At 40.3% G+C, this 16,964-nt stretch overlaps 1 protein-coding gene across 3 annotated transcripts in view; it reads right to left on the reverse strand.

The window, feature by feature from the left end:
• Positions 1–3: 3 nt before the first annotated feature.
• ZNF410 (zinc finger protein 410) overlaps positions 4–16,964 on the reverse strand; it is a 32,560-nt gene continuing 15,599 nt past the window's right edge. Inside the window, exons 8-12 of one of the 3 annotated variants that reach the window (XM_045564090.1) lie at positions 15,605–15,694; positions 8,787–8,912; positions 7,887–8,027; positions 5,865–5,992; positions 4–793 (exon numbers count right to left, since the gene is read on the reverse strand). In XM_045564090.1, the coding sequence (XP_045420046.1) occupies positions 755–793; positions 5,865–5,992; positions 7,887–8,027; positions 8,787–8,912; positions 15,605–15,694 (524 nt within the window). In that variant the 3' untranslated portion in view covers positions 4–754. Of the gene's footprint in view, positions 794–4,907; positions 5,553–5,864; positions 5,993–7,886; positions 8,028–8,786; positions 8,913–15,604; positions 15,695–16,964 lie in introns of those variants that run through there. The other 2 variants (XM_045564094.1, XM_045564101.1) reach the window with 2 other exon arrangements.

Genomic DNA, 16,964 nt, shown 5'->3' on the forward strand with positions numbered 1-16,964 from the left:
AACTGACTGGGCTGTTTTTTTTTTTTTTTATTTTAAGGGAAAACTGAAGCTCTGAATCTTGTGATTTTTAACTTTAAAAAAACAAAAACAAAAACCCCTTAACATGCTACTGTATGTTCCATTAACAAAGAAAGCAAAGTGACCAAGTAGAGGTGTACAGGACAAGATAGTACCTCAGCCTGGGCCAAGGGGAGATTCAAGTAATTTATTTTTTGCAGCCCAGAGGCAGAGAGTCTCTTACTCAGGTTGCTAAAGGGAGAATGTCACAACAGAATTGACATCACTCCCTTCTTCAAAGCAACAAGGCATCTTGAAAGCTCAACTTCCTGGTGAAGTTTTGTGGTTGGTGGCAGGACTTAATTCATCCATGTGAAAAGATAGCCAAGTCTGGGATGAAAACTCTTCAAAGGAAAACCCCCTCTCAGCAGTCATAATGAGAAACTTCAGCCAACACATTAATCAAATTCACTTTGGGAGAAGTCTATCTCAAAATTTTGCAGTGGGAAGAGAGGTAGGTACAGTTACCCAGCCCACAGTCACTGCTTCATTCCTTGTCTGGATCAGATGGTAGTTAGAAGAAAAGTTCTCCTACGTCCATCTTCTATGCCAGGAAAGATGAACAGAGGCAAAAGTGGAGTCTTGTTCTTCACAGATTCATTGTGGTTCTGGCAGATCATGAGCTACAGCATCTTGTTCCCACTATTTGCACTCTGAGATCAGATAGAGCTGCTCTTCCAGGAGTCAGCACCCATGCTCATGTCCGTCTTTCAGTTAAATCTCCTTGGTTTAGTAACTGTAAAAGTTGAAAGCAAATCTAGAATAGATTACAGTTGAATTACGGGAAAACTAATTTATACTAACTAAAAGGATTAAGAATGAAGGATGAGGAATGCACTACAGAGATGAATCAAGGATATCTACTTCCAAAGCAAAAAACATGCACAGAATGAAAGATCTTATTCACATAACTAGCCATGGACAGCACTTTAGCCACTTCATGAGGCTGGCATGTTAATTATGGCAATCAAATACCCTGAGTCTATAAACCAAACTATTGTTTCTGTAGTCACCTACTTACCAGTGATGGAGGAATCTGTACCTTACAAGGAAATTAGAAATGACAGAACCAAAACCTTGTAAGTCAGTGTCAGCCAAAGCACAGACTGGAAGGCTCAAGTAATAAAAGAAAACAGGAAAAGGAGCTGTTCCATTTATAAGTACTATATGAGAGTTGGAACCCCTTCATAAAAGACCCAGGGGTTTCTTGGGCTTAAAAGAATACCTTTTCTGTGATGAAGGGAGATAAGCCTGAAGGACTCCTGCATAGTGGCAGCTAACACTGACATTATAGTCAACACTCAAGGTTTCTGTTCAAAGGAGATTCTGTACAATAATTAATGAAACTGCTTTCCAATTTATTATAAAAAGAAAATGAAGCTGGGCATGGTGGCTCATACCTGTAATCCCAGCACTGTGGAAGGCTGAGGAAGAATCACTTGAAACTAGGAGTTTAAAAGACCAGTCTGGGCAATATGGAGAGAACTCATCTTTACCAAAAAATAAAAAAATTAGCCACGCATTGTGGTGTGCGCCTGTAGTCCCGGCTACTCGAGAGACTGAGCTAGGAAGATCACTTGAGCCCAGGAGTTCAAGGTTACAGTGAGCTATGATGACAGCACTATACTCCAGCCTGGGCGACATAGCAAGACCCTGTCTCTTAAAAAAAGGAGGGGGGGTGGGAAGGGGAAAAGGAAGGGAGGAAAGGAAGGAAAAGAAGAAAGAGAACAAAAATGAGATGAGAACAATTCAGTAAAATTCAAACTGAGTTTACTAAAATCTAATCAGAAAAATTCTTGAGCTTGAGATGTATTTACTTGGTGATCTTAAGTTGGATGAAGGTACTTTATATAGTAGAACTTAATGTTATGGAATTTAAAGAAATTTAAATAAAATCTCCAGAAAAATTCAAAAACTTAAACCAAAGATTTCATTGATGCTATGTGGTGGGAATGTAAGAATGCTGTGTTTTAATGTAGGCCAAGATCCAGATGTTTGCACTTAGCAATGGCATTTTATGAGAAATGTTACAAAATTTGTAATTTCTGTTTTCTGCTTTGTTTTATTTGGAAAACATCCTAAGATGTTGTCAAAGATAGCTGGGAATCACTTACACTGGTTTTTGAGTTGAAGAATGTGAACTCTATGTGAACATGGAACCCCACCTGGGATGACCTTTAGTAGGTATGAGAGTTCAAAAGCCCTTGGGTCCCAGTTAGGCCTGTGCAATGAATCTTCTGCCTAACTCTCAGGAGACTTGGGGCAATACTGAGAAAAAATAGAAATTGTCTAATCTGAACCATGTGAATGACAGGTGACTTACAGTTTTTGATATGTTTTCCATTGTATTTTCTTTCTTTTTTTTTTTTGAGACAGAGTCTCGCTCTGTTTCCCCGGGCTAGAGTGCAGTGGCGTCAGCCTAGCTCACAGCAACCTCAAACTCCTGGGCTCACATGATCCTCCTGCCTCAGCCTCCCGAGTAGCTGGGACTACAGGCATGCACCACTACACCTGGCCAATTTTTCTATTTTTAGTAGAGACAGGGTCTCACTCTTACTCAGGCTGGTCTCGAACTCCTGAACTCAAGTGATCCTCCCACCTCAGCCTCCCAGAGTGCTAGGATTACAGGCATGAGCCACCACGCCTGGCCTGGCATCTGAGAATTCTTAAGGAATCAACATTTCTCACTCACCAGAGGAATGGCCAGTTATTACTGGTTATTATCTAGGTTATTACCTAGACCTTATATGAAGAACAGGACTAAACCTGGAGTCTTGAGGGCCTTGTAGCTTGAAAAAACTAAAGGCATTAGAGGATATAACCCTAACTAGAGAAGAAAGAAAAGGGAGATAAGCAATGGTAATGCCTGTGATAAAAAGAGGACAATAATGGTAATCGTGAAGAAAACACAAAGCAAGTAAGGCTCAGACGGAGGATGTGTTTCTAAAAACAAAGACCCATGAGGAAAAAGTGACAGTGCAAGATTTTCAGCTACACTGAAAGCAGCACTTTCCACTTTGTGTTATTATTTTTCCATTAAGTATTTGTGGCTTCCATTATGAAACTGGATACTCAGGTAGGGCCTTTAGGCCCTTAGTGTCCTCCTGGAGTGAAGGCTATACTTTCCTTTGTTTTTTAGGCAACCTGTGTTATTGGGTCTGCCTGAGACTGTAAGTGGGCAGCACCTAGAAATGGATGCTCAGAAGCCAATTCCAAGACCCATATGCCTAGGTTCAAGAGAACAGATGCACTATTATTGGACTTTCTGCATACATAAATCTGATCATGTCACCCCCTACCTTTAAGCCATGCAGTGGCTCCCCACTGTCAGCAGGATAAAATTATGTCCTGTAAGGCCCTTGAAGAGAAGGACTAGCTTATCTTTCCAGATCTCATTTTTCTGTTCCAGCCTATCTGTCCATCTCATGTCCAATCATACTCAACCCTTTTGTGGTTCTGTAGAGACACTCTACTCCTTCTCACCTTCTGCCTTCGTACATATTCCTGCTGCCCTTATGCCTGTTATATTCTTCCAACTCTTCCTACTTCTCCATCCAGATGATTTTCTATTTAGCCTTCAGGTCTCAAACTCTAAAACATATTCCCTGATTTCTCTCAAGACTGGCACTGACTACACTGTTAAAAATTCACCCCTCCCATTCTAACCTCTCTGTACAGCACAACTCCAGGGGCACCACTTAATATGGTTATGGAGTTGTAAGAGGTAGAGGTCCTAAATCTGCCTATAAGCTATTTCAGGCAGAGACTTATTTGCTATTATATAATTAGTACCCTGCAGAATGCCTCACACATAACTAGTTATGTGTAAATATCTATTGAATGAATTAAGTTTTTATACATCTGGCATTTATTTGGGTTAACTTCGAGTACTTCAGTTAAAAAAAGGTATTTAGCAGCAGTTTACGAGAGAAAAATTCCAAGGTTTCAAATATAAAAAGAAAAGGCTAAGTGTTGTAGATTTGTTTGTCAGGATAATAATTTGTACAAGGTAAAAAGAAAAGACGATTTTCCTGAAATGACTATTTTAGGACAACCTTAAGGTTGATGAGAGAAAATATTTCTTTTATAAAAGAATCACAATTAATAACAGCAGAGGGAACAAGAGAATTAGGATATCACTATTTTGCAAGCTCCAGTGAAAAAATAGATCTAACCGGCACAGTGACTCATGCCTATAATCCCAGCAACTGGGGAGGCTGAGGCAGGAGGATCGCTTGAGCCCAGGCCTGCAAGGCTGCAGTGAGCTATGATCCTGACAATGCATTCCAGCCTGGGTGACATAGCAAGACCCTGTCTCTAAAAAAATAGACAATGAAGAGAAATATTAACCAAACACAGCAATATATGGGTCTTATTTGAATCCTGATTCAAGCAAACCAAACATAAAAAGACATTTTTGGGGAAGAAAAAGAAAATATAGACTAACTACTAGAGGATATAATAAATTATTATTGATTTGGGTGGGTATGGTAAAGATATTATAGTTACTTTTTAAAAATCTTATCTGTTAGAAGTATATAGTGAAATATATATAGATGAAATGACACATCTGCAATTTGCTTTAAAACACCCCAGCACAAACAAAACAGCAACAACAGCAGAAAGGAGTAAAGAGATAAAACAAGAACAATATAAACTTAATTGCTGAAGTCGGGAGATAGGTACATGGGTTTATTATACTGTTCTCTCTCTCACTATACTCTTTGAAAACTTCCATAATAAAAAATTTAAAAACAGAAAAATGAAGAGGAGAAAAACAGAGAGAGAGGAAGGCTAAGTAAGACAAAGATGACTAATTGCAAAGCAGAAACCAGAAAAAGGTGACTTAGGAAAGAACCAATGATACCAATAGCAAAAAAACTTTCAATAAGCAAGGCTTAGACAATGGGTCATAACAATGAATACAAAGAAAGGTCCTGGCAGAAGCACTAACATGCGTGCCCAAAACCCTGTAATCCTGGGTACCCCCAGAATGTTACAGAATAATTGGGAATATTCAATGTAGGACACAGAGTCATTTGAATGATCTAACTACCTAATGTGGTATAAAGGTTATAATGAAAACAAAGGGGGAAAGATGAGAGAGCACTGTAAAACAATAATGTACAACTAAAGAGAAGTTACTTAGGTTTTTGGCAAAAGCTTATGCATATGAAATGAACTCATGATGAAGTCATCCACTCCATGACACAGACACAAGACCAATAAAATATCCTAAGATTTTAGAAGCCTGACTGGTTTTAATTCTGTTTTCTGGGTCAAAGCCAAGACCACAGAGTTGGAAGTGCTTATAATCAACCTAAAACCCCTCCTTTATTTAGATGCAAGTGAATACATTCTTATAATCACCCAGTTGATTCAGCCTAGTATAACCCAGACATATAACCCTAGCAGAATGGACAATAATTACCTTTAATAGTTTTGTTACTACTTTTTTCTGCTCAGGGACCACTTTTTTCCAGGATGTAATTTTCCTTATAAAATAAAAGCACCATCTTCATGTTATAATAGGGCAGAGAACAGTGGGAGCAGATATCAATGAGTAATGTGTATAAAGGAACTTTAAAGCTAAGAGTCCCAGCTATGACGGACCAGTCTCTCAATTTATAAGACCTCAGCACACTCAGATTCCTTTCAAGCTGAACTCATGTTTAACATAAAGGAAGATACTGTAGTCAAAGTTTCCAGGAAATGGAAATTGGAGAATTTTTCAGATCCTCTAGATTCCCAATTATTCCCCACATTAGTTGCCACAGAAACAAAGTAAAGGCCAGAGACAGTTTTACCTCTTGTGGATTTACTGCAGTTAAGACAGACACTTCATATGACTGCCTCCCTGACTGCATGGTCACCAAGTGATGTGTCACATCAGGCACTGAAGACAAGGGACGTGGGGAACCTTCAGCAAGCACCTCTGTGAAATAACAGAAAGATGTTTCAATGAAAAGTGAATCCACAGATATACCTAACCTGGATCATCAAGCCTCTCATTAAGAACTCTAAAAACTATTCCTGAAAAACTGAATCCCACCTTCCTCTATTTCTTCCAAGTTAATTCCTGCCTGATAATCATTATCAGTGAATTTGGAAAGTACTGTAAAAGGGAAATGGGAAAAAAAGTCAAGAAATCTTTTTTTTTTTTTAAACAGAGTCTCGCTTTGTTGCCCAGGCTAGAGTGAGTGCTGTGGCATCAGCCTAGCTCACAGCAACCTCAAACTCCTGGGCTCAAGCGATCCTACTGCCTCAGCCTCCCGAGTAGCCGGGACTATAGGCATGCGCCACCATGCCCGGCTAATTTTTTCTATATATATTTTCAGTTGTCCAGATAATTTCTTTCTATTTTTAGTAGAGACGGGGTCTTGCTCTTGCTGGTCTCAAACTCCTGACCTCGAGCGATCCACCCACCTCGGCCTCCCAGAGTGCTAGGATTACAGGCGTGAGCCTCCGTGCCTGGCCAAGAAATCTTAATATAGGAGTTGACCATTTTTGTATATACTAATCCAGAATAATATGGCTTTAGTATTGCTATCTGGATTAAAACTGTGTATGCAACAGGGTAAAAACTGTGTAGGCAGGCAGACCAGGGAACCAAAGCCAGGCCTGAAAGCAATCATCAATGATACTAATAGCACAACACTGCAGGTCAATAGTTTAAGTTAAACCTGGCTTCCCAAGTTCCTACTGAGCGTCCCTTCCTCCCTTGGGACTTTCTTCTTCAAGGCTGGCAAACTAGTTCCATGCAATTTCTGTGCTTCATGCTTTGGTTATCCACTAATATCACTCATGAAACAGAGGAGGCTTACTGTGGTAGCGCACGCTGGGCCTTGTAGGTTCCATACAGAAATTACATAAACATGGTCCCTCACACCCAAAACTGACTGCGTAGGATATGAGTAACTGAAACCTAGGATCTTACAATATTAAATGTTCATCAGTGGGATCACCATGAATATCTTCTCGAAATAGTTTACAGATATATTATTTAGCCCTCAAAAAAAAATGTTTCTTCTACGGACTTTCTAGCTAATATGGCTCTCTAGACTGTATCACATAATTTAATGTTTGCCTATATACTATCTTCTATTTATTTAATGTTGATTCCCACAAATATGTAAATTTTCACTTCTCAACTGGATTTTAAGGTCCCTATCTTCTACTTTTGTCTTTCCCATGGTGCCACCAGCACATAGTAGGCACTGAATAAATGCATGTTGACCTCACCTGTTAAGTTTGTCAGAGAAGAGGGCCTGGCCTGTGTAACTTCGGTGAAATTTCTATACCAGAGAGGACCAAGTGTTTACTAGAGAGCCCTTTCTTTTCTCCAGAAGATAAGGTTTTTGAAGGTATGGAAAAATTGCTTTATATCTCCTCTGTAAAACCTGGTTATGTTCTGTTTAAATGTTTTAAAAGTTAAGTTTTTCCATAACTGCAACAGGAAAGATAGAAACAGTTGGGCTAGGATGCTAGGATTATAAATAATTTTGTCTTTATTCTTTTGTTACATCACCTTCAATGAATTTTTTTTTTTTTTTTTTTAAGAGACGAGGTCTCACTAGGTTGCCCAGGCTGGACTTGAACTCCTGGGGATCAAGCAATCCTCCCGCCTCAATTTTCCTAGAAAAAAAAATTTTTTTTCTTCCATATTAATTTATCAACCCCAGAGAATAAGAACACAAATGCTACTCAATCATACCACAGCTACTCACAAGAAATGAGATTAATTAAAACCTCCATTTTGGAGACACCCCATTCCTTAGACCCTAGTTGCAGCCCATTTTCCCCAAATAAAGGAGAGTTGAAAGTCTTACCATCATCAACTCCCAGGATAGAATTGGTATTTGGTAGGTTCAAGGACTCTCCACCAAGGCTGGGCTGGGAATTCATAGACACCAGGTTTTTACTGGGTACTGAAGCCTCTTCAAGCAAACTACTGCCCATTAGTGGCTCAGCTGCACAGAGAAGAGGATGTGAGAGACATACAGCAGTCAAGGCTGTGCCTAGTCCTCATTTTCCTTCAAAAGGAAGTTGGCCTTCTCTTTCAGAACTAGAAGTTGACCTATACATTAGATGCTGCCTATCTCGTCTACTTTTGGGAAATGAGAAAAAAATCTAGAAGGGAAGGATCGAGCCTTAGGGATGATGATCCTTGCTTAGGTTTAGCATCTGAGGAATTAGAATATGAAATGGGATAAATGGATCTTTAGAAAGAAGTGTTTGGAATAAAATAATTAAGGAAAGGCATGGAAAAGGAATAAGAATAAAAAAAGAGTTATCAAATTTAAGGTAGGGCAAAAAGGCAGTCACGACTGATTAGTAAAAAAATACTTAAACTCTTCGTCATACAGAGATCTTTTATCACTCTGCTACTCAAATGCTGGTTCATGAATCAGCATTACTTACCATCAAACTCACTACAGGAACTTTTTAAAACTACAGATTCTGGGATCTTACAAATTATCTCATTTATCAGGTTGGTTTGTTTTATTTGGAGGTGTGGGGAAAGGGAAGACGAGCAATAACAAAGTATGTTTTAAAAGTCTGCAGATCATTCTACAGTACGGCTATGTTTGGAAACCACAAGCCCATCAAATGAGACCAGATCTCTCTACCCAAAACAGAATCAGGAAATTTCAAGACAACAAGCAGTCTAGTGATTTGGCTCTTTGAACCTAGAAGATACAGCCCTCTATTATGCCTACCCTCCTCACCAGTTTGCTCCTGCTCTTGATTCCCAGCTGTTCCCAGCTGCAAGTGATGCTTTCTCATGTGCACATTCCTGCTCCCACTCTGAGAGAAGGTCTTCCCACAGACTTGGCACTGATGAGGCTTCTCTCCTGAAACACGGACCAAAGTTAAGTCAGGGGAACCAAAAAGACAAGGTACATTCTGACAGCAAGAGAATGGACATTAAGACCTAGATGGAGAAGCCCAGAGAATGTCAAACTAAACATAAGAGGCTGCTGCTTCTCCCATTCCCCACTTTCCCCAGCCTCTCAACCTTCTGTACATGGGGAAGGCAGTAAGTACACCAGGAGGGCTTTAGCACACTCATTGTTCCCAGGCCCCAGTTCTTTCCAAACCCACTGTACTGCTGCTTCCTTTACAAACCAACCTCTTTGGTATGGGACCATGGCAGCCACACACACAATCTAAAAAGGGAGGCTAAAAAGTCTTCCATGAACCTCTAAGACATGCACTGTCCTCAAGAATTCCAATCCTGGCCAGGCGCGGTGGCTCACGCCTGTAATCCTAGTACTCTGGGAGGCCAAGGCGGGTGGATTGCTCGAGGTCAGGAGTTCGAGACAAGCCTGAGCAAGAGTGAGACCCCGTCTCTACTAAAAATAGAAAGAAATTATCTGGCCAACTAAAATATATATAGAAAAAAAAATTAGCCGGGCATGGTGGCGCATGCCTGTAGTCCCAGCTACTCGGGAGGCTGAGGCAGTAGGATCGCTTAAGCTCAGGAGTGTGAGGTTGCTGTGAGCTAGGCTGACGCCATGGCACTCACTCTAGCCAGGGCAACAAAGCAACACTCTGTCTCAAAAAAAAAAAAAAAAAGAGTTCCAATCCTGGGTTCATAATATCACCTTGTCACATTCCCTGCCACCACTCTAAGGGTCTTCAACACTCACATTGGCGGGTCTTCTGACATAATGATCTGCTGTCTTCTATGTCTTCAAGTTCAAAACTCTCAGTCTCCATTCTACCTACCCAGACAACCATACTTAGAGAAGGGGTCAAAAACTCACATCTACAGGAGACTAGTAGATAGCAAAAGTAAGTAAAATGGCCAGGTAGGGGCCATACTAACCTAGAGAATATCTTCCCCAGGAAGGGGACAGCTGTTGTTCAGTTCTAACCAATTGTTGCCATGTGTGGACTGAGGCCTAGCATTGCCATATTTTCTTTTTTTTCTGTGAGACAGGGTCTTGCTTTGTCACCCAGGCTGAAGTACAGTAGTGTAATCATAGCTCAATGCAGCCTTGAACTCCTGAGCTCGAGGATCCTCCTACCTCAGCCTCCCAAGTAGCTACAGGCACACGCCCACTATATCTGGCTAATTTTTAAGTTTTTTTTTTTTGAGACAGAGTCTCACTCTGTTGCCCGGGCTAGAGTGCCGTGGTGTCAGCCCAGCTCACAGCAACCTCAAACTCCTGGGCTCAAGGGACCCTCCTGCCTCAGCCTCCTGGGTAGCTGGGACTACAGGCATGTGCCACCATGCCTGGGTAATTTTTTCTATTTTTAGTTGTTTGACTTTCTTTCTATTTCTTAGTAGAGGAGGGGTCTCACTCTTGCTCAGGCTGGTCTCGAACTCCTGAGCTCAAGCAATCCTCCCGCCTCAGCCTCCCCAGAGGGCTAGGATTACAGGTGTGAGCCACCGCGCCCTACCTTTTTTTAAGTTTTTGTTTTTTTTTTTCCGTAGAGACAGGGTCTCATTATGTTGCTGAAGGTGATCTCCAACTCCTGGCCTTAAACGATCCTCCCACTTTGGCCTCCCGAAGTGCTGAGATTATAGGCATGAGGTATTGTGCCTGGCCTCTGATTATTTTTAAGAGAAGCTGGAAATAATTAAGTAAAATTTCCCAATCTATAAATGCTGGGAACCCTTCACAATTGGTAAAAACATTGTGCAGCAATCTTCATTGCTTATGGGAATGGAAAAGACTACAACCTTTGTGGCTGGGAATCTGACAATATCTAGAAAAATAACACATGCATGTGCCCTTTGATCTAGGAATCCCACTTCTAAGAAATCTGTCCCAAAGTTACGTGGCAAAATGTGAAATAATCTATGTATAATGTTATTCACTGCAACATTTAAAGTAGCTAAAAACTAGAAACACCCCAAATATTCATCACAGAGACTGAGTAAAGCTACAGAATATAAACATGAGAGAATACTACAAAGCTATGAAAGGAATGAAGAAAATTTCTATTCACTGATATGGAGTGAACCCAGGATATGTTGTCACATTAAAAAAAAAAAAAAGTCCAGAACTATACATAGTATGCTGCCTCTGTGTAAGGAAGAAAAGGAATTATACCCTCCAGGATGGCTATAATCAAAGACATAAAAAAGTGTTGGTGAGGATATAGAAAAACTGGAACCCTCATACACTGTTGGTGGGAATGTAAAATGGTACAGCTACTTTGAAAAACTGTCAGCTCCTCAAGAAGTTGAACAGAGAGTTACCATATGACCCAGCAATTCCACTCCTACGTATATACTTGAGAGAAATGAAAACATATAATCGTATAAAAACGTGTACACAAATGTTCACAACAACATTATTCATAATAGCCAAAATGTAGCAAACAACCCAAACCTATTAACTTATGAATGGATAAAATGTGGCATATTCATACAATGGATTAATATTAATAGTCAGCCATAAAAAGAAATGAAGTACTAATATATGCTACAACATGAATGAACTATGAAAATATATGCTAAATTAAAAAAGTCAGTCATAAGATGCCACACATTGTACAATCTCATTCATATGAAATATTCAGAATAGGCAAATCCATAGAACCAGAAAGTAAATTAATGGTTGTCAGGGGCTGGAGGAAGAGAAGAATAGGCAGTGACTACTAATGGATATAGTTCGTCTTTTACGTATTTATTTTTTTGAGACAGTCTCTCTCTGTTGCCCAGGCTACAGTGCCGTGGCGTCAGCCTAGCTCACAGCAACCTCAAACTCCTGGGCTCAAGCAATCCTTCTGCCTCAGCTTCCCGAGTAGCTGGGAAAACAGGCATACACCACGATGCCTGGCTAATTTTTTTTTTCTATATATATTTTTAGTTGTCCAGATAATTTCTTTCTATTTTTCAGCAGAGACGGGGTTTCGCTCTTGCTCAGGCTGGTCTCGAACTCCTGACCTCAAGCCATCCTCCCATCTCGGCCTCCCAGAGTACTAGGATTATATGCGTGAGCCACCGTGCCTGGCCTTTTTTTTTTTAATAATTTCCTGGATATGGAGCTTCTTTTTGGGATGATGAAATGTTCTGGAATTGGATAGTGGTGACAGTTTAAAACTATGAATATACTGTTGGCCCTCCACATCCATGGGTTCCATATCCACGGGTTCTGCATCCGTGAATTCAACAAGCATGGATTGAAAATATAAAAAAAAATAAAAAATGAAAAGTATATGGGTTATAAGGGAGGGAAATACAAAAAATGATCTCCATTTGCTTATATTTGTAAAAAGAAACACTGGAAAAGCAAACCAAAAAGGAATTAAAAACTGGTTGTTATCTGGCCGGATGTGGTGACTCACGCCTATAATCCTAGCACTCTGAGAGGCTGAGGCAGGGGGATTGTTTGAGCTCAGGAGTTCGAGACCAGCCTGAGCAAGAGACAGACCCTGTCTCTACTAAAAAAATAGAAAGAAATTAGCTGGACAACTAAAAAATATATTTAGAAAAAAATCAGCCGGGCATGGTGGCGCATGCCTGTAGTCCCAGCTACTCGGGAGGCTGAGGCAGAAAGATGGCTTGAGCCCAGGAGTCTGAGGTTGCCCTGAGCTAGGCTGACGCCACGGCACTCACTCTAGCCCGGGCAACAAAGTGAGACTCTCTCAAAAAAAAAAAAAAACAAAAAAAAAAAAAAAAACAAACTGAGAAAGGTTACCCAATGGAGACAGGCCCAGCATGAAAATTTCTCCTTATACTTTGGATTGTCTGAGTTTAAGAACGGTATTAATGAACATATCACTAATTCAATATTCTAATTTGAAAGTAAGCTTAATAGAGTTATAAAAAGTATAGTAGGTTGATTTGCCAACAGATAGACACATACCCCACACTCCTAAAGCATTGTCCTCAATTAGATGCATGTGAAAGCAGTATAAACCCATTCAAAATCTGACTATATTAGGCTGGGCGCAGTGGTTCACGCCTGTAGTCCGAGCACTGGGAGGCCGAGGCGGGAGGATCACTCAAGGTCAGGAGTTCGAGACCAGCCTGAGCAAGAGCGAGACCCCATCTCTGCTAAAAATAGAAAGAAATTAGCCAGACAACTAAAAATATACAGAGAAAATTAGCCGGGCATGGTGGCACATGCCTGTAGTCCCAGCTACTGGGGAGGCTGAGGCAGAAGGATCGTTTGAGCCCAGGAGTCTGAGGTTGCTGTGAGCTAGGCTGACGCCACGGTACTCTAGCCCTCGCAACAGAGTGAAATTCTGTCTCAACAAAAAAAAAAAAAAGAAAAAGAAAAGAAAGAAAAGCAAAGCAATAGAGAAAGTCAATGAAATCAAAAGCTAATTCTTTTGTTATTGTTTAGGTTTTCTGGTTTTTTTTTGTTTTTTTTGGAGACAAGGTCTTTCTCTGGGCTAGAGTGTTGCAGCATCATCATAGCTCACTGCAACCTAAAACTTCTTGGCTCAAGCAATCCTCCTGCCTCAGCTTCCAGAGTAGCTGGGATAACAGGTGTACACCAACACACCCAGCTAATTTTTTATTTTGTGTAGAGATGGGTCTTGCTATACTGCTCAGGCTGATCTCGGACTCCTGGCCTCAAGTGATCCTCCCACCTTGGCCTCCTGAAGTACAGGGATTACAGGTGTGAGCACGGCACTCGGCCAAAAGCCGATTCTTTCAAAAGATCAAAAAATGAATAAACCTTTAGTTAGGATAAACTAAACTAAACTAAAGAAAAATAAAGATATAGAAATCAAGAATGAAAGATGGGACACCACTATAGTCCCTAAGGAAATTAAAATTATTTTAAAGAAATATTATAAACAATTTAATTCCAATAAATTAGACAAATTAAATGAAACAAATTCCTAGACAGATAAGAATTACCAAAACGGAACCACAAAGAAGTAGAAAGTCTGAATAGCTCTATCACAAGTAAAGAAACTGAATTTGTCATTAAAAATCTTACCACAAAGAAAAGTCCAGGCATAGATAGCTTCATTAATGAAAGTTATCAGAATTCATAGAAATTGTACTAATCCTATGCAAATTCTTCCAGAAAATACAGGGGAAAGGAACACTTCCCTACTCATTTTTAGGCCAGTATTACCTTGATATAAAGCTAGACAAAGATATCACAAGGAAGAACACTATAGATCACAATATTCTTTTTTTTTTTTTTTTTTTGGAGACAGAGTCTCGCTCTGTTGCCCGGGCTAGAGTGAGTGCTGTGGCATCAGCCTGGCTCACAGCAACCTCAGACTCCTGGGCTTAAGCGATCCTACTGCCTCAGCCTCCCGAGTAGCTGGGACTACAGGCATGAGCCACCATGCCCGGCTAATTTTTTGTATATATATTTTTAGTTGGCCAGATAATTTCTTTCTATCTTTAGTAGAGACGGGGTCTTACTCTTGCTCAGGCTGGTCTCGAACTCCTGACCTTGAGCGATCCACCCGCCTCGGCCTCCCAGAGCTAGGATTACAGGCGTGAGCCACCGCGCCCGGCCCACAATATTCTTTATGAACATAAATGTAAAAATTCTTAACTATGAGAAAACCGAGTCTAGCACCACATAAATAGGATTATACACCCTGAGTAAGTGGGATTTATCCTAGAAATGCAAGGTTGGTTTCACATTAAAAAATCAACTAATGTAACATAGAATGCATAGAATGAGCAAATTTGGCAGAATTATAGAGAATTAATTTACAGAAAGTGGGCCACTAAGTGTTACTGCTCTGTCCCCTTCTACATATCTGGTAACAATAAGGTTTGTGGTTTTATTTGCCAAAGTAAGAGTTTCTGCCAAAATGGTGACTAAAGCAGGATCAACAACGGCTCCTCAGAAGGCAGTGCCACTGACATCGACCTTTCTACTTTCTTATGATTTGGAATCTTCCTCCAAAGGAATAAAAATGTCAGCTCCTAAGAAGAGGATCCATGTTTGATATAACTTATAAAGCACCCAGCACAGTGCCAAACAAATCTGCTGAACTCAGAAAAAGGTCTGGATTCCAAAGTAGTGACTCCCCTGAAAATAATAATTACATTTCACCCCTTTGATTATAACACCAGTTGAATTATAAGATCCATTCATTAAGGGCCTTGATTTCTGATTCTGTCATGACAACGATAAGCGTTTAACGTTTATTTTGAACAGTTTGTTTCTCTTTAAATTTCTTTGTTTTTTTTTTTGAGACAGAGTCTCACTTTGTTGCCCGGGCTAGAGTGAGTGCCGTGGCGTCAGCCTAGCTCTCAGCAAACTCAAACTCCTGGGCTTAAGCGATCCTCCTGCCTCAGCCTCCTGAGTAGCTGGGACTACAGGCATGCGCCACCATGCCCAGCCAATTTTTTCTATATATATTTTAGTTGTCCAGATAATTTATTTCTATTTTTAGTAGAGACGGGGTCTCACTCAGGCTGGTCTCAAACTCCTGACCTCGAGCGATCCACCTGCCTCGGCCTCCCAGATGGCTAGGATTACAGGCGTGAGCCACCGCGCCCGGCCCTCTTTAAATTTCTTTATACTACTCTCTCAACCTTTCATCCTTTTGTCTCTCTACTTTTCCTAAAATCTACAAATGGCACAGTTTCTATTACCTGAGTGAACCACCAGATGTTTTCGGAGGCTAGAATACTCAGCAAAGGAACGACCACATCCTTGGGCTTCACACAGGAAAGGCTTCTCTCCTAGAGACAAAAAAATGAGATAAAGACTCAGTCTTCTGATGAACTATTGCCCTCTTTTCCTACCAACTTTATTCTGTTTCTAATGACTGACTTACTCTGATTTCTTTAACTCACGCTATATAACTGGGCTACCTAGCAAGTGTTGCCTCTCAATGATCTTTAGTCTACTGCCCAGCAGACAGCCCTGCCCTTTTCCTTGGAATGGCTGCCTCTAAGCCTCACACACTTCCTTCTACCTCCTGCCTCAAAGGCTGCAGAGCTGCACTCACCTACCTTCTTCAGTTATCCCAACCCCTCTGAGGAGATCCAGATTAACAGTGGATACTCTGTCAGGGTTTTTACCTTACAACCATTCTCTTTAAGACTCCGTTTCTAGATCTATCTAAAAGTATAGATTTTTAAAGGTTATAAAATAGGTATTATATATAGTGCCATTTTACACAGCAAACACATGAAAACAGATACTCAGTCACAGAGTTACACATAAGAGTCTGTAATATTATAAAAGTGGCTCTATCTATATAGTGGCATTATGATTTGTCTTTATGCTTTTCTGTAATTGTCACTTTCAACAATACTATTTTGTTATTTTAAAAATCAAAGCTGCATAGTGCAAACTGAATGAGGTCTGTAGACTAGTTGATAAAAATGGTAATTTCTTGATTTTAATACTGCCATGGCTACCTAAGAGGTCACATTTTAGGGAAGGTAGGTGAAGAATACATAGAACTTTGTACTATTTTTCCAATTTATCATCAGTCTATAATTATTTCAAAATAAAAAGTAAACAAAAAATCAAAGATATAGTCTCTATCCTCCAAGGATCACAGAATAGTGTAAGAGAGACAAATGTATTCATAAATAACTTTATTATAAGTTCCTGTACAAGAGTGCTATAAGTATTTTGAAGGGGAGGAATTCTAATTGCAGTAATTTTTGAAAAAAGCTGAATCTGAACTGGTCTTAAAAGATGACAAGGATGGAAGGGAATTTCAGGCACAATGAATAGTGGGAGCAGAGCCTTGAGCAGTGCTCAGGGCAAGTTCAAAAAATGGCAAGTGATGCCAGCATGGTGACAACATTGAAGCTGGACTTCATAGGAGGGAGCAGCACTATTCTAGATTATGCTGTTATTTTTTTTTCCCACGCATTTTTTTTCTTTTTTGGGGTGTGAAGAGAAAGGGTCTCACTCTTTGACCTAGGCTGGAGTACACTGGAGCAATCATAGCTCACTGCATCCTTGAATTCCTGGGCTCAAATGATCCTCCTG

The sequence above is a fragment of the Lemur catta genome, chromosome 1, assembly GCF_020740605.2.
Source record: "Lemur catta isolate mLemCat1 chromosome 1, mLemCat1.pri, whole genome shotgun sequence".
NCBI classification, from domain to species: domain Eukaryota; kingdom Metazoa; phylum Chordata; class Mammalia; order Primates; family Lemuridae; genus Lemur; species Lemur catta.